Source organism: Eptatretus burgeri, chromosome 4, assembly GCF_056783735.1.
Source record: "Eptatretus burgeri isolate ZD-2024b chromosome 4, Ebu_testis_v1, whole genome shotgun sequence".
Taxonomy (NCBI): domain Eukaryota; kingdom Metazoa; phylum Chordata; class Myxini; order Myxiniformes; family Myxinidae; genus Eptatretus; species Eptatretus burgeri.
In genome coordinates this window covers 60,022,732-60,044,467 of record NC_140964.1, presented here as the reverse complement: position 1 = coordinate 60,044,467, position 21,736 = coordinate 60,022,732, and the positions used below count along the sequence as shown (strand labels likewise).

The 21,736-nt window shown below is 42.1% G+C and overlaps 1 protein-coding gene across 1 annotated transcript in view; it reads right to left on the bottom strand.

The window, feature by feature from the left end:
* LOC147028152 (scavenger receptor cysteine-rich domain-containing protein DMBT1-like) overlaps positions 1 to 21,736 on the bottom strand; it is a 122,112-nt gene that overhangs the window by 97,505 nt on the left and 2,871 nt on the right. Inside the window, 3 exon segments of the mRNA XM_085878293.1 lie at positions 657 to 968; positions 2,469 to 2,513; positions 15,869 to 15,928. Of these exon segments, the coding sequence (XP_085734419.1) occupies positions 657 to 968; positions 2,469 to 2,513; positions 15,869 to 15,928 (417 nt within the window).

The following is a 21,736-nucleotide window of genomic DNA, read 5'->3' as shown; positions in this document are numbered from 1 at the left end:
GTTGATTGGATGCACTGTGTGTTTGGGAGATAGTTTTTTTCACTCACTGTTGAACACATATACATACATATGCCTACATACACATTCATATGTTTGAAAGTGGTGACTTGAACAAACGTATTGAATTGTATCCCTCTGCTTTCATTCAGGACTTTGAGGTGGGTTTCGCAAGCAATTCCCATCATTATCAGCACACACCAGTCAGAATCATTTGCAAATAAACTGAGGACGTGGGCATCCTGATATGTCTTCACGTGGTGTTTGGAGTCCTGTCTATTTTGTAACTGCAGCAGTTACACACTGTATCTACTGCCTTTCTGGGTCTTTTTCTCTTTCACTTTAAGATAAGCCATGATATAATCCAGGAAACTCCTCTTTGTGACCCTTTCATCACCCACACCTCTCTGTTCAGTGCATGTTCATGGAGAGAAGCCCTCGATCCCACTTCCCAGAAGCTCTCCAGTGTTTCCGTTTCATTCCTTCTTTCAGAGACTTCTTCCTCTGCTATATTCACAGTTATATAAATTGTTATCAAGGCAGACAGGTAATTATCTGAGATATATTTTCACCTTATCTGGAATTGATTGTGATTAAACAACGATGTTTGGCAAAATGTTTTTCAAAGTTTGAAATTCTCTTTCTGTAAAATCACATACCTCGGCAAACAACAGATGCATCTTCATGATGACCACAATTGTGAGAGAGCCAACCCTGATGTGAGCAAGCTGAGAGATACTGTTCTGAACCAGTACATTGCACATCGTCCATCAATATGGAGCCAGATCCTTGTCCAAATGATGCACAGCACGGGGAAGAATGAGCTAATCCACAACCGAGCTGGTGACATACCACATGTGCATCTCTCAAACTCCACGCATCATCACAGACAGTGCCCCAGGAGCCCTGGTAGAACACCTCCACACGACCCTCACAGCGTCCCCTTCCTCCTACTAGACGGACGGACATCACTGGAAAACGACATCAACAAAATATCTTTAGGTTATTGTTTGTGTTCGTGCACTTTTTAAGTTTGAATAATCGCTATTTATGATAATATAAAAAACTGCGACATAATCGTTCAGGGATAACATCATAAATTTTGTGATGTTTATTATAACCAGATCTCTGGAGCAAAGATACGAAGCAAAGGATGTCATCCTTCTGTGGGGTCAGAATGTTGAACCAATTTAAACCAAACACAAAACCATCCTCCACCATTGTGAATGATGTTGAGAGCTGGGCCTCGTTATGGCCAACTGAGTCTTTCTTGAGGAAAATAAGCTTCTTGATGTGATTCGATCACATTTATTCTTGAATCATGATACAGTGTAATCACAACAGAAAATCTGTTTTGCACAAACCATACGATTTACCAAGAGCTGGCACAATGGTGGAGAAGTTTACACACTCGCCTCAAAGCTGTGTTTACCCTGAATATGAAACTTGGCACAGCTGTAAACTGTCATCATGGTGTTCTGCTTCAATGTGTGCACTGTCCCTCAGATGAACGTCACAATCGTTGCCCTGTCTGTTGGCATTATTTGGTGGACGTTACTGTTCCCATGGTGTCCTTTGAGAAGAGTTGGTGAGTTGTTTTTGGCATCCTCAACCAATTACAGATTCATGCATGGACTGTGGGAAGCGAGGGTTCTGGTCCTCTTGGTTACGTATTGATACCTGGAGAAACTGTTATCCACCTCAGAGGGTGCTTCTGGTCTCGTTCAACAGCTCCAACACAATAAACCCATTTCAATTTAAAGGTTCTCTGCATGTTCACTTCAAAGGACGTCATTGGCAACGAAAGGTAACTTTGACCGTTTACCATTTGTAGAACAGAGCAAGAGTAAAAAGGCAGGTGTTTGTAAAAATTTACTTCTTCATTTCAAGAGGCACAGACCCATCAAGATGGAAACAATAAGCATGAGAACAGAGATCAGGAAAACATATGAACCTGCACCCAAAAGGAAGAAATGTATAGAAAAGCCAGTTCGTTTAAGGATTGTGTTTGAACAATAGGACTTTGTATATGACAATAGATGGCCTTTCCCCCAATGGTTGGACAGCACTCCCGACTCCACCCACAAAATAAAATCACCTTTTCAAAGAGAAGGTTATTTACACAATAAACTTGGAAATCTCCTGAATTCAAACAGCCATTTCACTGTATCTCAGTGATGACACAACTAACAGGCAAATTTGATCACCAAATGCTGCTCTCAACTATTCATGTTCTGCAGGAAAATATGATGAAGTTGAAGAAAAGCTTATTTGCTGCATTTCATATTTCATTGATGACAAAACGTGAGATTATATAGCAGTTCTTCGATTAATCGACTCAGGATAACATTTCACAAAATATAATCTTATTAAAAACCTGTTATGCCAATTCAAGTCGATCATCTGCAAATCTATTTCATAAAATAAGTTTTTAACTTACACAAAGGTTTGATCCAAAGCAAAAAGTTTACCTTCAGGGGTTGATGTCGGTGTTGTTGTGGTGGAAACGACAGCATCTATTTCATCCAAAAAAGAAACAAAATTACAACATGAAAAAGGTTTGATGCACATTTTTTGATGGTTGTTCTTGACAGACTTATTGCAATTACTCCACACAAACAATGCATTTCTCAAACTCATCTGATTTGCAGGGGTACTTCTGGAGCAGATTTCACAACTTACATCAGATTTTCTGCACCGCTTCAAAATCTACACCCATTACCAGGTTGAAATCAGGCCTGAAAGGACGAAAAAAATCTTCCCCAAACCTACAGGGGCATTGCATCAGCAGTTGAGCCATGACCTCAGCCAAAAACATATGCAGCTGTAATCAGCAAATAGAGGGTTCAACTCACAAATCACATGACCAGGTTCTGCATATGAACAAAATATCAATATTTTATTATGTCATTGACTGCGACTCCTTTTGTGGGCGAGCTTCCAGACCGTTGGTCCGATTTGTACTCTCGTGGAAAGATGAGAATATCCCACAATAACGTACGTCACGTCAACGTATCACATTGAATAAGATAAAAGTTATCAGACAAAAATGGAAGTCTGTCTTCTCCAAGATGAGATACTGTACTTTCTTTCATCGTTTTTGTGAACTCTGGAAATTGCAATCATCCAAGTGAAAACCTTCACAACAATGACTTACGGAATGAATATAATGCGGAGTTTTGTCTTCCATTTCAATTAAAAATCTGAATTGACGAAACATTTACTTGCCAAGACAGATGAGCTATTACATTGGATGTCCTTTTCAATGAGCACGAGAATGAGGATAATATTTGGTGAGAAGATCCTTTTTTTTTTTTTTTTTTTTTTTTTTTTTTTGTATACCTTGGTCGAGGCTCGTATGAGAGCGAACACACAACTCACAGCAAGGAGGCATGAGACAAGAGGGGCGGCGGGAGTGGAAGGGACAAAACATTGGGGAACAGACACAGGTGAACTGTGGAAGGGAGAGGGATGGGGATGGGACGGGGAACATGGCGAGGGGAAGATGGACATTAAAGGGACTTTCAGGAAGGAAAGCAGGAGAATTGAAGGAAGTGGGCTTGGGTGGATTATCGGGGTAGAAAAGATCGAGGATTTGGATGGGGGAAGATAAGAGGTGGTGGTGAACAGCTGTTTTGAAAGCCTGGAGGGAAGAATGGGAAAGAATAGAGTGAGGAAGTTTATTCCAAAGGCGGGAAAAAAGAGGAATGAAAGAGTGAAGATGAGCAGTGATTCGTGATTTTGGTAGTTTTACCAGAAGGGGGTTGTTGGCGGACCTTGAGCGCCCTGTGGAAATGTGGTTGGGACAAATCACAGAGAGAGCAGGGGGGGCAAGGCTGGAGAGGAGTCGGTAGAAGACAGAAAGACCACCGACCAACCTGCGGTGATTGAGTGAGAGGCCCAAAGACTCAGCTTCATTGCGGGAGATGCCAATGATCTTAAAAGCCCTGGTTTCGACAGCGTGAAGTCGAGAAAGGTGGGAGGCAGGAGCACCAGCCCAGAGGGGAGAGCAGTACTCCATCAGGCTACGGACAAAAGCTTTGTAACTGAACCTTCACTGAACAAAACACATTCCGTCAACAAGAGAAATCATCAATGCCCACAATCAAAGTCATTAAAAATTTCATGATCTTTTCCAACGATATTCCTCATGGTGGATCTCTGTGGTTATCTGGGAAAGTGACTGTCAATGGGACCTTCCCTCGAAGTGATTAAAAAAACATGATTTACATATTTCTCAGGTATGAACTGTTGATTCAACAAATTATATTCTCTTCTGATGTGATGAACTTTGGAAGCATTCCACTGACTTGTTTGTAAAAACTTGGTTTGCAAATCAAGAGTGTAGTTTCCCATTCATGGCATGTTTCCAGATTGTGCGAAATCCAAAATGTAGGAAGGTGTACAGGCCCATTTTGCGAAATAAAACACTTTTTCTTTGACTCTTCAAATCTATTCACAATGGATAAGTTCGTCGTATGGAGGAGAATGACGACTGATTTTTGGGTCATGAGCAGAAGATTGTGAAACACAACTCAGTCTCTCAGGAGGAAAGGGACACAACCCCATTTGTGGAACTTCTGGATATGAAGTATCACTTGGTGATTTCTTTAGAACGGGAAGGTTACAGGTAATTTCAGATATGAACATTGCACAAACGAAATGGATTCTCATTTTGCTGAAATGGTGAAGTTCATGAAAGGATCCAGTCAGTCGGTGGTCGGTATTTGGGAATGTGATCGTTGTCATTGATTAGCATCTCTTTCAAATGGATAGAGATACATTTGGAAAAGGAATTTACAAATTGTTTATTGGATACTATGTGCATTGGTGAGATTTATTTTTTCATTCACTGTTGAACATGTAATACACACATACCTACCTGTCCATGCATATGTTTGAAAGTGGTGACTTGAACAAACGTATTGAATTGTATCCCTCTGCTTTCATTCGGAACTTTGAGGTGGGTTTCTCCAGCAATTCCCATCATTATCAGCACACACCTCACAGAGTCATTTGCAAATAAACTGAGGACGTGGGCATCCTGATATGTCTTCACGTGGTGTTTGGAGTCCTATCTATTTTGTAACTGCAGCAGTTTTTTGTAACCCCACGGGTTCACGGGTCATCTAGTTTAATATAAAAGGTAAATCAACAGAAAAAAACGACTTACGACATTCATTGATAAAGAAAGTTATGTTTTGCATCAAAGGAACTTGAGACAATATTTATCTGCTGGGTTGAGAGTTTGGAAAATTAATAGGATTTTGGAATTTAAACAGTCATTTGTTGAAGAAGTATATTCATTTCAATAAAAAAAGGAGAACAGAAGCAAAAACAGATTTTGAGAAGGACTTTTATAAATTAATGAATTATGCTATATTTGGAAAAACTATGGAAAATGTTAGGAATAGGTAAAACATAAGACTTGTAACATCTTGGAAACAGGCTTCAAAGTTAATTATTAGACCAAGTTTTAAGCGAGCGGAGGTGTTTTCAGAAAACTTTTATACTATTCATTTGAAAAAAGAGAGTATTGAAATGGATAAACCTATTTACAGTATATAGGAACATCAATTCTTGACTTGTCAAAGTTGTCAATGTATAACTATTACTATAATAATTTAAAACCAAAGTATAAGTATAATGTATCATTGTTCTATATGGATACAGATAGTTTTATATTGGAAATTAAGATAAATAATGTATATGAGGATATGATTGATATATATATATATATATATATATATATATATATATATATATATATATATATATATATATATATATATCATACAAATAATTATGTCAGGTCATGTGTTGTTTTCATCAAAGAATAAAAAGGTTATTGGTAAGTTTAAAGATGAATTGAGTGGGAAGGTAATGAGTGAATTTATAGAATTGAGATCAAAGTCTTATGCTGACAAGTATATTGATAATAGTAATATTGAAGGGTGTGATAAGAATAAAAAGGGAATAAAGAAAAAGATAATCAAGGAAACAATAAACTTTAAATATTATTACAACTGTTTAACCTTAAAGAAGGAAGAGTATCAAAAAATGAATACAATAAGAAGTTATAAACATCAATTATATACAGAAGAGGTGAATAAGAAATCATTAGGAGCTTTTGATGATAAAAGATATATTTTAGAGGATGGAATCAATAGTCTCCCTTAAGGTTATAAGTATGTGTTAAGATATTTAAGTGTTAAGGTATTGGGTTGGGGATTTTAATAGGCTACCGCCATCTTTTACTGATTTATAAATGATAGAACAAAGCAATAACCAAACCAAAGAGTGGAGATGTAATCAGCCTTGGCATTTAAATGGAAAACATAATGAATGTAAGAAATATCAAATAAGTCTAATTGAAGAAATAACCGGGGTTAAAGTAGATAAAACAAAAAAAAACGGATAAATTTAAAGACAAATAAGTTGGAGGATGTAAAGAAAAAAATTAATATCCTTGAATGGACTGAAAACTTTGATGGTTATCAATTGAACAATGGAAAAACAATTTACGACAATCTCAAAATGATATGTGGCTCAGGAGGTGGTCAGACAAGAGCATTAAGAGAAGTTTATCATTTTATCTCTGCTCAACAAAGATACTGAAACCAAGAACCAAGTTCCAAGTTATTCTTTGTGAATATACTCGATGGAAATGAATGTTGTAAGAAAATTAAATTATTCTCTAAAGTAGAACATGGGCAAATATTCGTTGGTTCACTCTTTGAGTATAATGAAAACATGAAAGGGCTGTGATTATGTTAGGGGGAAGAAGTACTTTAATCAGTCAGTCTCAATTTTTCATTTGCTTGTATGGGAGGGAAGGGGATAGGTGGGGAGGAAGTGAGTCTCCCATTTTGAGCTTTTGGGGCTTGGGTCAGATAGTTTTTCCCTTTTTCCCATTCATTTGAATGAGCGTCCCAGGAGCAACATTTTCATCTACTGAAGGGGAAAAAAAAGTCATGCAGTGTGGTCTTGAGGATAAGAGAAGGTACAAATACTCATTTATTATTTCTTTTTTAAAGAAGCTGAAAGGCGGGAGCACCAGCCGAGAGGGGAGAGCAGTACTCCTTCAGGCTGTGGACTATAGCTTTATATGTTGTCATGAGCTCAGGTGTACCAAGGAAGGACTTTGCATGATGGAGGATGCCCATTCGGTGAATGGATTTGGAGGCAAGCTCCAATGAGTAAATACAGCTTATAGTTGCTGGTACGTGCCCATACAATGTTACAAGAAGGTAAAACTAGGGTAGGGTAAAGAGGAATGAAAATGGTTGAGGGTAGAAATTAATGTATAATCAAGGGTGTGTTCAGTTAACAAGCAGCTAGCCAAGCCAGGCGTTCCTTGTCAACGGTTTCAAATGGAGTACTTGATTGAGTGCTTCAGCCACTTTGCGAGTGCTCCACAAGAAACTTGGCAACTGAACACATCCTTGGATAGAACATCTATGTTACGGAAACAGTTTTCGTCGTAAGGGAAATGTAGTAAGACGAAGAAAGTTTATCAACAACACTCCGACAAAGTTAGTGGAGTGAACCTTAGTGATGGGCATATTATCAATTTCAACAAGGTCAATGCAGATGGGAGATTTCATTTGAAATTGGAGAAAAGCATGGACTTGGTTTATATTATAGTTCAAATTTAAATCAAGTTTGTTGGCTTTGAACCAGAAGAAAATCTTTTTCAGTTTGGAGTTTAAAGTATTGACTAGGGAATCGTAATTTGAATTAGAGTACTGTATATAATTGTGGTATCATCTGCATAAAATAATATATATTGCAAAAGAGAAGAAGAAGAATGTGTCATTAACTTTTTGCAGTCAAAAAAGGAGAGGACCAAGGATAGAGCCCTGTCGAACACCACGTCGAATGGTTTGCCAGCTGGATTCACACTTATTAACAATCATGAATTGTTGATGGCTGTTGAGATAAGAAACAAGCCATTATAGAGCAATGCCACTGATACCAAAAAACTTCAAGCTTAGACAAGAGAATACCATAGTCAGTTGTGTCGAAAGCTTTGGATAGGTCAATAACAAAGCTGGCGTTAGAGATTTTGCCACAAACCGCGTCAGTGATGATTCGCTGCACAAGAGCCATTTCAGTGGAATAAATAGATCTAAAGCCGAGCTGTTGGTCATAAGGAAGGCTGAATTGAGAGATAAACTTGGAAGGACAGTGATAAACATGGAAGGATAAAGATAAACTTGGAAGGACTTGGAAGGAAGGATAAACAAGTCTTTACTGAGGTTTTAGAAAAACAAGGAATAGTTAAAATAGGTCTGTAATTCTGAATTTCCTGTTTATCACCGGAGCGTTTTTTTTTGCATACCATGTTGAGGCTCATGTCAGAGCGAGCACACAGAAACCTATAACAATGCAGTAGAAAAGAGGTGAAGGAGAGGGAAGCACAAAATAGTGGAGAAAAGAGACAACAGAAGATCAGTGGAAGGGAAGGGATGAGGTAGGGTACATGGGATAAACAAAATGGTACTATTGGGACTTACAGGAAGGAAAACAGGGAATTTGAAGGAGGTGTATTTAGGGTGGATTAACGGGGATAGTAAAGATCAAGATTTTGGATGGGGATGAAATGAGATGGTGGTGAAGGGCTGTTTTGAAGACCTGGAAGGAGGAGTGGGATTGAAGAGAGTGTAGGAGTTTGTTCCAGTAGTGGGAAAAAAAAGAGGAATGAAAGAGTGAAAGTGAAAAGTAATTCTAGATTTTGGCAGTTTCACCAGAAGGGGGTTGTTGGCGGACCTTGAGCGCCTTGCGGAAATGTGGTGGGGACAAATCGCAGAGAGAACAGGGGGGGGGGGGTGCAAGACTGGAGAGGAGATGGTAGAAAACAGAAAGACCAACGACCTGCCTGCAGTGAGAGAGTGAGAGGCCCTGGACTCAGCCTCATTGCGGGAGATGCCAATTATCCGAAATGCCTTGGTTTCCACAGCATGAAGCTGAGAAAGGAGGGAGGCAGGAGTCACCAGCCCAGAGTGGAGAGCAGTACTCCATCATGCTGTGAACCAAAGCTTTGTAAGTGGTCAGGAGCTCAGGTGGGCCGAGGAAGGACTTTGCACGATGGAGGATTCCCAGTCGGCGACTGGCTTTGGAGGCCAGGTTTGAAATGTGGCTTTCCCAGGAAAGATCATGGCAGATAGTGAGACCCAGGAGCTTAAAAGAAAGGACTTCTTCCAGAGGATTGTTGAGAAAGTGGAGGGGGGGGGTTCTAAACGGTCCTTTCCGAGAGACATCGTGAGAGTGTGAGATTTGTGCGGATTAAAAAACATGTTCCATGTGTCGGACCAGTTTGTGATTTTACCCAGATCTGCAGTGAGCGAAGAAGCTGCTGCATGCCAGTCTGAGGGATGACAGATGGAGCGGCAGAGGGTGGAGTCATCAGCAAAGAGATAAAGAGGATTTTTTAGAGTCAGAGAGATCATTGATGAAAACCAGCAAAAGAACAGGGCCCAGAACACTACTTTGATGAACTCCAGCCTCGACAGGAAGAGGGGATGAAAGAACTCCATTTAAGGCCACACGTTGACTGTGACAGGAGAGGAAGTCTGCGAGCCATGAGTGGAGATGGCCTTGGATACCATAGGAAGAGAGTTTGGTTAACAGGGCAGGGTGCCAGACCATGTGAAAAGCACGCAATATGTCTCTGGATATGGCTCTGATTTCCTGTCCGGCATTGAGCATCTCCATCCATTGTTGGGAGAGCAGAAGCAGCATATCCAGAGTAGAGTGACCTGGTCTGAAACCAAATTGATGATCGGAAATCAAGCCATTGGAGAAGAGAAAGGATTTAATGTCTGATGCGATGATGGATTCCATAACCTTGCTGATGATTGGGAGATGGCTGATTGGTCTGTAGTTGCAGAGCTCTGTTTTTGCACCTTTTTTATGCAGCGCAGTCATGTTTGCTGATTTCCAAGCAGATGGCAGATGATCTTGAGCAAATGAGAGGGTGAATAGAACAGAGAGAGGGTGAGCAAGAGCAGAGGAGGAGGTTTTTAGGACACCTCAGCTGATGCCTTCTGGAGCGGTTGCAGAATCTGAGACGAGGTTTGACAGCAAGCTCTCCACGTTGTCAGGAGGAAAGGACACAGAGTCCAGCGACAGTTGGGTGCAACTGGGTAGGGTGGGTAAAGAAAGCGATGGGTTTTGGACACAAGATTTTGATGCAAACACCGAGTTTAGGCATGCAGCCTTTTCATGTGCATTATCAGCAGTGAGGCCATTTGATGTAAGGGAGGGGATAGAAGGGGAACATACACCAGAAACAGATTTGATTAGACTCCACCAGGATTTGGAGGAGGGAGAGAGGTTTGAAAGTTCAGACTTGAGCTTAGAAAGATGTTGTTTTCTTGCTCTCGTGAGGGTAGATACACACTTGTTCCGAGCTTTATGGAAGGAACTGAGATTACCCTCAGTTGGGTTTGTTTTCCATGAGGCAAAGGCAAGTTGTTTCAGGCCAACTGCCTCGCCACAAAGTTCAGTGAACCATGTGTGGGAGGAAGGGTAGGACAACTGAAGACGAGAGGCGATAATTCTGTGCATGAGGGAGAGCAAGTTTCTTTGAAAGAATTACCAGGATGAGTTGATGTTGGAGAAAGTAGCGATAGGAGACCAGTCTATAAGTTTGATGGCTGCTTGGAGACCCTGCCAGTCAGCTTGAGTGAAATGCCAGACTCGACGGCGGTGAGATGGTTCTCTGATAATAGCCAGAGAGATGTCCACTTTGACAAGGACGTGGTCAGAAGAACCAATTGGAGCAGTGGAAGAACAGCAGATATTTTCAGGTAAATTTCTCAAAATCAGATCCACAAGAGATAGAGTACCATTGGTTGAGATCCGGGTTGGGAAATTGACCGATTGAGTCAGTCCCAATGAGTTGCAGAAAGCTTTTGCTGAAGTGCCATGACAGGTGAGAGATGTACCCACACCTCACCAACTGGCATGATAATTTTAGTCACCACATATGAGGAAGAGAGAGTTTGGATGAGAAGATAGAAGTTGGTGCTTGTTTTCAGATAGTGAGGTGTGGATGGAGTCATCACGGTTTGGTGGATGGTACAGTACACATATAAACATAAGGTGGGAGTGGAGGGAAGCCATAGCCCGAAGTATTCCTGGGGGTGTGGGGGAGTGAGGGCAGTGCATGGAGAGTGAGGAATAGAGTCTTCAATGAAGAGAGCAACTCCTCCACCAGGATGAGGTTCAGGTCTGTCAAACCGCAGGAGGGATTAACCAGGGAGAGATACTTGGGAGTCAGAGACGTCTTGAGGGAGGAAGGTTTCTGTTAGGCAGATTATATCCGGTTTGTCAGTGGCAACCTGTATGGAAAGATCTGTAAGGTTTGAGCGAAGGTCCCGGATATTTGATGTCCACACTGATGAAGAGGGAGGGGAGGATGCTTTGGGTGCAGGGAGTGGGAGGGGGAGGAGGGTAGGACAAGGGAGGTTGGGGGGGAGGTAAGAAGGGTTGTTGAAAGAGTGTGGGGGATTGCAGAATAGCTAATGGAGGGGCCAGATGAGGAGGAGAAAAGGCTCTGTGGTGCTGGGGAAGAGGGGGGCAAGAGAGGGGGCAGAAGGCAGTTGAGGATTTGAGGAGGTGGAGTGATGAGATGGAGGTGAGAGGGCAGGGGAAGCAAGCAGCTTTGTGCATGAGAGGGAGAGCCCCTTTGAGAAGGGTGAGTGAGGAGGGTGAATGGCGGAATAAGGAGTGGGGAGAGCTGGGGGAGAAAGGTGAGGGGAAGTTTTTGAGAGAGGTGAGAGGGAGGCTTGGTGGGAGAAGAGTGTGATGGTTGCTTTGAGAGGGAGGGTGAGAGGGGTGAGTTCACACTGAAGTTGGAAAAAAGGAATGGTTGATGGAAAGTGAACACTCATAGCAAACTGGGGTTCTAAAAAGTTTTAGGTCAGAGATGCGATTAAACACATTTCTTGATGGATGCAATAAAGGCGGATTTAGAGAATGGAGAGAAGAAACGCTGTAACAGTTGGATTTTTTTGGCAAGGTATGAAGGAAAGGTCAAATTGAGAGAAGTCTGTTGAAATAGCAGAAGAGTAGTGCATTATGATACAGTGAAGAGTACCACGTGTGAAAGAGGAAGATGAAGCATGATAAGAGATCGTTTTTATTATTATTATTATTATTATTATTATTATTATTATTATTGTTTGTGAGAGTTTTCATCAGATTAGGTAATGGAAGTGTTGCAGAGAAAATCGTGATGTGAATGGTGAATTTGGATCGGTAAACACAGGGGGTGTAAACAGATCACGTGGTTATGGGAGAAACATGTGGCTGTGGGAGGTGTATCGTCAAAAGTGAATTTATATATTTTAAATAATTTTTGCGTCGCATTCGGAAAAGGGAAGGTTGAAGTAAAATCGTGGAAGTGTATGGTGAATTAATTTGTAACTGTAAACGCAGTGTGAAGCTGCTGGGTCAATGAAAAGTACCAGGAAGAGTAGAGAGCCACGTGAGGTGTAGAGATCGAAAGGATACAAGGAAGATTATTGATTTTTGATGTATTTTTGAAGAATAGGTAAGATTCGGGAATGGAAGGTTGCCGGAAGAAATCGTCGAGGTAATGGCGAGAGAGTGTCAGCTCAGTTGAATGAAGATGGTGTGCCGGCAGAAGGAGGAAGATGAAGAATAGGAAGAGGGAGAATAATAATAAGAAGAAGGATTGGGACTCGTGGGTGTGTAGGGAGAAAGGTGGTTTTATATATATATATATATATATATATATATATATATATATATATATATATATATATATATATATATATATATATATATATATTTATTTTGGGATTTAAGACAAGAAACAAAGTGTTTAGATTGGGAGGGATGGGGGACGTTGGGAAATTGGGGAAAATAGGAATTGATGTTAATCGGGAGAGAATAAATTAAACATGATCGTACACCGAGAGGGGAAGGATGGGTAGGCCTCAAGGAACCTGGTAAGACAAGGTCGACGAAAACTCACAAAATAGCACGATTTTTGAAACAAAACCAAACTGGGAACACACAGAAACATGTGGGTGAGGAAATAAACAGTTAAAACGGGACAGTTAACAACCGGAAACTTAACTTTGAGATAGTCAGTAGAGAGCCCTGAGAGAGACCTGCCGATGCTCCAAACCCAGAAGCGGAAGTGTGGTTCTTGGCAAACTACATTGACCATCGGCATTTTTCCTCAGATCATGTTGAGTGAGTTCTTCAACACAGAAGTATGAGATTTCAGTGAGGAACCGACCTTGGTGTCGAAGGATTTGTATTTATCTTGATAACAATTGATTTTGATGAGGAGATGTTGTGGTCCACCCTGAATATTTGGCCTTTCACACTGAATGGACTCCAACTTTGCATGATGCAAACTGAACTTCTCCTCCAGTATCTTCATTGTGAGTACAAGACAGTCTTCATTTTTGTCTTGAGGTCGGCCGATGATCTTCAAGTTATTCTTTTTACTCAATCTTTTTAACTTGTTGAGCTGCTCAGCATATCTCACAGATTGTGCCTCAGCTTTTGAAAATGAACAGGTTAGTTTATCCAGCTCCACGACTTTGTTTCATGTGCACCAATCCATTTGCCTTCCTGTTCAATGGAGGCATTGATATTCGATTTTAGGTGGTAAAGGCATTTGTGAATGCCAGTTTGACCCTCAAGGATCTCAAAGAATGTCTGTACAAAATGTTGAAACTCAGTCATTAATGGCCTCATGGCCAATTTTGAACTATGGATTGCCAGATGAGGTGGTAATGTTGGCGGTTAATGATCGGGAGATTTCGTTGTTTTTCGGCATAATTCAAACCTAGTTTTGCTGAAAAAGGCTCAAGGATCAGCAGTGATGGATATAAATGTGCTTACTCAAGCTGAGAGAGCAATATTTACCATTCGTAATGTCTTCGGAAAAATCGTGCGTGAGTCCTCTGCCACCACAGCTCCGTAATTTTTGACATCTATTTCTTAAATGGAAAAACCGACGTTGAATCTGTGTCAAAAAGGGATGGGTGACAGACGGCCACACCCCTCTCCACCCAGGTGTGTCCTCTGTGTCTCCGTCCAGGCCATATTCTCAAGATCACTCCTCGAAGGCTCAAGAGTTGGTTTGGAAAAGACCAAGGTCTTAAAAGTCCCAAATCAGCGCCAAGTCACAAGAGGCCTCAGAGGAAAGCAGTGAGTCATCCATTACAGAGCAAATTTTATGCAGCAGTACAACCATCAGTCACCATATTGTCAGCTGCGGAAAATCGCCTTTCATCCCTTGCTTCCCCCATCTTTTGAACAACATTCCAGAGGCTGTCCTGGCTTACTTTTTACTTGTAGGGCTTCAAGCAAGCAGTACAGTGTCGTCTCTTGTCATCGCAAATTCTGACCCATTCTATTACATTACCCCCCTTAACTTTTCCAAACACAACTCTGTTAATTGCTAGTTTCACTGTTTCCTCCCCTTCTCCAGCTACTTTTCCTGTTCGTTCATTCCAAATATGTTTCTCTAAATGACAGTTTTACCTTGCTCTTCCATATGCCTCACTCCTGTAAAGATGAAGAAACATTTTAAAGAAACCTCGTCATCCTGGGTTGTGGCATCACTGAATGATCTCTCCTTTTGAATAGATGTCCTTTTCGCTGTTCATCTAATAGGATTAATTTGTGGATTTTCAGAATCCCACAAGGTCTGTCAAAAAAATTCATCATTTTGTGGCCAAACGATGGCCAATAACACATATTACGATAACTACATATGGATGCACGACTTCAACAGAAAATCATTCTCTTTAGATTGGTGCATGAAATGAAACCACACTCGAACCTATATATTTATATGGAAACTACATGCACCAAATAAAATAGCTCTTCAGGAAAAAAAGTAAACCGAAAATCAATGACAAAAATAATGATTTCAATGCTGTTTGTAGTTCAAGAGCATTGATAATTATTGGAGCTTTTCAAGGTGGAAGTTAAGCTTGCTGTGTCATCTGATAGCATCAATTTGTCAAGTATTGAGAAAATGGCCCTTTCATAATTAGGAGACCATTGTTTACAAAGAATTTGGGAAAATTACATTTTCGACCACCTCAAAATGTGTGGTGGCATTATTGCATTTTCACGCTGATCCAACCAGCAGAGAGGTTTGTTTCATAGAACACTGCATGACCAACAGAGTCCTTCGGAGATACAGTAGATATATGCCGTAATGGTGAAATGAAGAAATGAGAAAGGCAGTTGGTGGAGCACGTCCCTCCACCAGGCTGAACACTTTACGTTTTCTATCCCACTGACAGGCCTGATGTGGATCCATACTGCCCAAATCAAATTGGCTTATTCTTGTCACCAAACTAACTCATCCTATCCACCAAATTTTGTCCGAATCCATCCACAACTTTATACATATCATGCCATATATCGTTTTTGGCCCGATCTCTCAATGGTGAAAAAATCACCCATTTAATTAAAAAATTATGTTATCCAGATACGGATTTAGTGCTTCACCAAAATCGAATAGATTTGCCCTTGTTATTCAACCAACCTGCTCACCAAGTTTTGTCTGAATCTGTTCACAACTTTTTGAGATATCTATCCTGTTCACAGATTGACAGACAGACAGGGGTGAAAACATAGACAGGGGCATAACAACCACATCGTTCAATTTCTCTTTCACTCTTTCCTCAAAATGCTCTGTTGTAGGATTTCATTAATTTATTTCCGTGCAAGTAATGCAACCAAAACATCATTGTGAGCAGAATGTAATGCAACACCGACAGTGAACAGTTACCCTTTAACTACTGTCACTTCGGAACTTCTTTCAGTTACATGAAGACTTGAAGAAATACAATATTCCTACCTTCAGGGATTGTTGTTATTGGTCTTGTCGATGGTGCTGTTGTGGAGTGAGATAGAGTAGCTGTATTTTCAAACAGACATACAAACCAACAAACAATGAATTATAATTCACAAAGTTACTCAAGAATGTTTCATTGCTTTTCCAAGAAAGATCATCGAACATTTAAACAGACAACTCGTTTGACATGACAAGCCATCATGTTGGATTTATTGCACTGTAGTTCTCACAACTTGAGATGGAATCACGTTTATCTCTTAAAAAGGGTGAGCCTTCCATGTAGAATGACTATTTATTTTCCAGAGTTATTGAACTGCAATTAAGAGACAACAATTTTCATAAGGAGGCCATTTCGTCGAAATATCTATTCCAAAAAGATTAAGCGATTCTCCGAAAACAGAAGCCTTTTGGCTCCATCAGGAGAAGCTTTCTTCAAACAAGATTTTAACTTTAAAACAAAGAGCTGATACTCCAGTTCCCCTGCCTTTTGGGTGGTATGAGGAATATATCTGTGTAATATGAAAGCTAAATCTAGATTGTTTTTTGAAATATTGTGGACACAAGCCAAGTTACCGAGATGGTTGCCATGCGAACAGATTTCAGCAAATTAGAACCCTGATCGAATGAGTTTAAGATGACGTCACAAGGAATAGATATCTGAAATTTGAAAGCAAAATTTTCAACGGTTTTTGAAACATCGCATGCACAAAAGTACATTGATAAATAATCAGTCCATCGGACAGAGCTAATTTTTATGCCCCATCCCTGAGATGTGGCATGTACATCATCTCCCAACAATCCCATGGGAGAGCTCATTTTTATGTCCCATCCCTTCCCCCCACCTTCCCTCTCCCTATTTCCAACATTGTCAGATGGGCGGGGGAGAAAAATAATAATTTTGAAGAAAATATCTTGAAAATCTCAAATGCAAACATGCCATCAAAAGATATTTGTTCCCTTGTATCTTTAATATGTATTTTCTCCAGCCCCTCCGACAAGGTCAGAGACGAGAGATTAAAATGAGCTGCGTCTGAAAAACCGAATGATCATCTGTCCATGTAATTTTGCGTATGCGATATTTTAAAAACGATTTAACATTGAGCTTTCACATTGCAGATATCTATCCATCATGCCATAATCTCAAACTGATTAGATCACGGCTCTGATTGGCTGAAATGTGTTGGCATGGCAACCATCATGTCACTTGGCTTGTGTATGTGATTTTCAAAGCTGTTCAAGATTTAGCTTTTGTATTAAACAGGTCAGGTTAGATCTGTCAGGTCAGGTTAGGTTAGATATGTGACAGGTTAGGTTAGATATGTGACAGGTTAGGTTAGATCTGTGACAGGTTAGGTTAGATCTGTGACAGGTTAGGTTAGATCTGTGACAGGTTAGGTTAGATCTGTGACAGGTTAGGTTAGATCTGTGACAGGTTAGGTTAGATCTGTGACAGGTTAGGTTAGATCTGTGACAGGTTAGGTTAGATCTGTGACAGGTTAGGTTAGATCTGTGACAGGTTAGGTTAGATCTGTGACAGGTTAGGTTAGATCTGTGACAGGTTAGGTTAGATCTGTGACAGGTTAGGTTAGATCTGTGACAGGTTAGGTTAGATCTGTGACAGGTTAGGTTAGATCTTTTTTTTTTTTTTTTTTTTTTTGTATACCTTGGTCGAGGCTCGTATGAGAGCGAACACACAACTCACAGCAAGGAGGCATGAGACAAGAGGGGCGGGAGTGGAAGGGACAAAACATTGTGGAACAGACACAGGTGAACTGTGGAAGGGAGAGGGATGGGGATGGGACGGGGAACATGGCGAGGGGAAGATGGACATTAAAGGGACTTTCAGGAAGGAAAGCAGGAGAATTGAAGGAAGTGGGCTTGGGTGGATTATCGGGGGTAGAAAAGATCGAGGATTTGGATGGGGGAAGATAAGAGGTGGTGGTGAACAGCTGTTTTGAAAGCCTGAAGGGAAGAATGGGAAAGAATAGAGTGAGGAAGTTTATTCCAAAGGCGGGAAAAAGAGGAATGAAAGAGTGAAGATGAGCAGTGATTCGTGATTTTGGTAGTTTTACCAGAAGGGGGTTGTTGGCGGACCTTGAGCGCCCTGTGGAAATGTGGTTGGGACAAATCGCAGAGACACCAGCAGGGACAAGGCTGGAGAGGAGTCGGTAGAAGACAGAAAGACCACCGACCAACCTGCGGTGATTGAGTGAGAGGCCCAAAGACTCAGCTTCATTGCGGGAGATGCCAATGATCTTAAAAGCCCTGGTTTCGACAGCGTGAAGTCGAGAAAGGTGGGAGGCAGGAGCACCAGCCCAGAGGGGAGAGCAGTACTCCATCAGGCTACGGACAAAAGCTTTGTAAGTGGTCAGGAGCTCAAGAGGGCCGAGGAAGGACTTTGCACGACGGAGGATTCCCAGTCGGCGACTGGCTTTTGAGGCAAGGTTGGAAATGTGACTTTCCCAGGAAAGGTCATGGCAGATAGTGAGACCCAGAAGCTTGAAAGAAAAGACTTCTTCCAGAGGATTGTTGAGAAAGTGGATGGGGGGTTTTGTAAACGGTCCTTTCGAAGAGACATAGTGAGAGTGTGAGATTTGTCTGGATTGAAAGACATGTTCCACGTGTTGGACCAGTTTGTGATTTTATCCAGATCTGCAGTGAGCGAAGAAGCTGCTGCTTGCCGGTCTGAGGGATGACAGATGGTACGGCAGAGGGTTGAGTCATCGGCAAAGAGAAATAGAGGATTTTCCAGAGAGTCCGAGAGATCATTGATGAAAACCAGAAAAAGAACAGGGCCCAGAACGCTACCTTGAGGAACTCCAGCCTGCACAGGAAGAGGGGATGAAAGAACTCCATTTAGGGCCACTCGTTGACTGCGACAGGAGAGGAAGTCTGCGAGCCATGAGTGGAGATGGCCTTGAATACCATGGGAAGAGAGTTTGGTGAGTAGGGCAGGGTGCCAGACTGTGTCAAAAGCACGTGATATGTCCAGGGATACGGCTCGGATTTCCTGTCTGGCATTGAGGACCTCCATCCATTGATGGGAGAGCAGTAGCAGCATATCTAGGGTAGAGTGACCTGGTCTGAAACCAAATTGATGATTGGAAATCAAGCCATTGGAGAAGAGGAAGGATTTCATGTCTGAAGCGATGATGGATTCCATAACCTTGCTGATGATTGGGAGAAGGCTGATTGGTCTATAGTTACAGGGATCTGTTTTTGCACCTTTTTTATGCAGGGCAGTGATGTTAGCAGATTTCCAAAAGATCTGTGACAGGTTCGGTAAGATCAGGTTAAGTCAGGTTAGGTTAGATTCTTTGTCAGGTCAGGTTAGATATGTGACCTGCTATAGGAACCATGTAAACCTGAACTAATCTGTTCCATGGTCGGGTTGTCGGCGACTAAACCGTCTCCCCCACCAGGTTTTCTGGTGAGGAGGGTGTTTGGATATGGACACCCAGCAGGATTAAAAACAAAACCTGTCAAAGGGCGGAGGAGCTCCTTGTGAGCCAACGGCCATCCATATCTAGTGCCCAACTGTGTCAAACCCTTCATTCCGCAAAACACAAAAAAAACGCAAAAAAATCTGAAAACCCACACCGTGGGAGTACCTCCTGTGCAGCTTCCCTTCGCAGGGCAGCTCACCGGATGATGGGATTGGGGCAAAGCCTTCGGGACCCCCAATCTTTGATGAAAAGAGGGAAACCATGAGGTAACATCCCTGGGTCAGATTGCGGGAGAGTGTGTCGGAGTGGTGCTGAGGTGTCGTCCACTAGACGGCGGTCTCCTTGGGTTAACCTGAAGCGGTCCCTTCGGGTGGGTGCCTGGAATGTCCTATCCCTAAGAGAGGATGATCACCTGTCTCTGTTATCATCTGAGCTCAAGCGTTTGGACATCGGTATTGCAGCACTCTCTGAGGTTCGGAGACCGGATTGCGGCGAGATAATGGTGGGTGGTTACACCTACTATTGGTCTGGTCGCTCTGATGGTTACCATACTCAAGGAGTTGCTGTAGCTGTGTCCAATAAGCTGACCCCAATGATAATTGAGGTAACACTGGTCAACGAGCGTATTATGAGACGAAGGATTCGTCACTCCTTCGGTGTCATTTCCCTGGTCTCTGTCTATGCTCCGACTGAGGCGAGTGACCAACGTGAAGGATACATTCTACGCCACGCTCGAGTCTGTGGTTGATCAGTGCCCCAGACGAGATACACTTCTAGTCTTGGGGGATTTCAATGCATCGACTGGAACTGATAGGGATGGTTTTGCGACATGTGTGGTCCCCATGGGTCGGGAACTATGAACCAGAATAGCACCAAGTTCCTTGACTTTGCAAGAAGTCATGGACTTAGGGTGGCTGGTTCATGGTTTCAGCACCCACAAGCTCATCGCTCGACTTGGTATTCCAACGCTGGCGGTGTGGCAAAGGAGATTGACCATGTCCTCGTTGACGGTCGCTGGAGGATGATCCAGAACTGCAGGGTCTACCGGAGTGCCAGTTCCTCGATACTGACCACCGGCTTGTTGTAGAAACTCTAAAGCTGCACCTTAAATCCTGGAGAATGTTACCATCCCAGCCGAGGCTGGATGTTAGCAAGCTCAAGGATGAGAGAGTCGCTGAGGAGTTTGCAAAGAGGCTGAGTGGACATTTGGGGTGTCCTTGATGCCCTTCCTGACGCCAACCCTGGTTGCCTCTTACGACACACAGGGATATGGTATACCTATTCTAACCGGGGCATACACCGGGACCAGTACACTGGTACTCACTTCGCCGACCTCAGATGGATGACAGGCTGAGTCAACCCCCTGGTGTTAATTTAGCAGCCAACGGGGCTTGAACTCAGGACCCTGGGATCCCAAGCCGCCACCCTAACCACTAAGCCAATACCAGGCTTCCCTTCCTGAGGAGATAAGATAGAGTAATGTGAAAAAAAACCCACTGAGTAGAAGGTTGAGCAAAGTCTTAACGTCGGCGTTGTGTGGTGCCTGCGTGGAGGAATGTTCTCAGCCACACTCTCGATTGCCGCTCTGAAAATACATCGTGAACTTGCTGTGGTTGCTTCAATGTACAACGAAGGCCTGGAGTTCGACACTGCAAGTCCTCTGCAACATGTGTTCAATGGTGCGGATGGGGGCTCGTGCTGCCACCGTGACTGCACCAAACGTGCACAGCTCGCTTGGTGAAATCAAACCTGATTGCACAAACTGCTGCTGCGAGGCCCCAGGCTCTGTTGGTGTTGGATCTCTGTTCACCTCTCGAGTTATTTTTGTCTCCTTCAACCCAGTGTCAGGCCCAAGCTCATTCTTGCCAACATCTACCTTCTCCTCAGCTCAAGGAGTGCTTTGACTGTGTTTCCCGTTGGGTGCTGCTAAATGCAAACACACTCATTTTCTGATATGAGCACTCGCTGCCATTGTTGATTGAACTTGAGTAATGAATATCTTTTCTCCTTCAGGAACGGGACATGGTAATCATGTGTAATATAATTATTCAAATTTTCCTTAAAAGGAAAAAAAACGGGGGAGTGTGGGGAAAAAAAAATTATATTAATGTATTCTAAATTGTAACAAATGGGGTTTTAGAAATTTAAATTTTATGCTATAAATCGAATTGGCTGTCCTTTTTAGCCAAGAGTCTTTTTCTCTAAATGTTGATAAAACGTCTTGTTCTTGAGCAGTGTGAACTGGGCTGATAACAGCAAACCTTTGCCTTGAAATGTACGTCGTGTACTTCTCACCTCGAAGACACGTATGCATTTTGAATTGGCAGCCCCCACCACTCTTCCATGAAAGTATAAAATGCTTTGAAATGTAAAATTATTTGAGTGCAAGCACGTGAGGAAGTATGGCATCTCAGTGGCTTGTAAT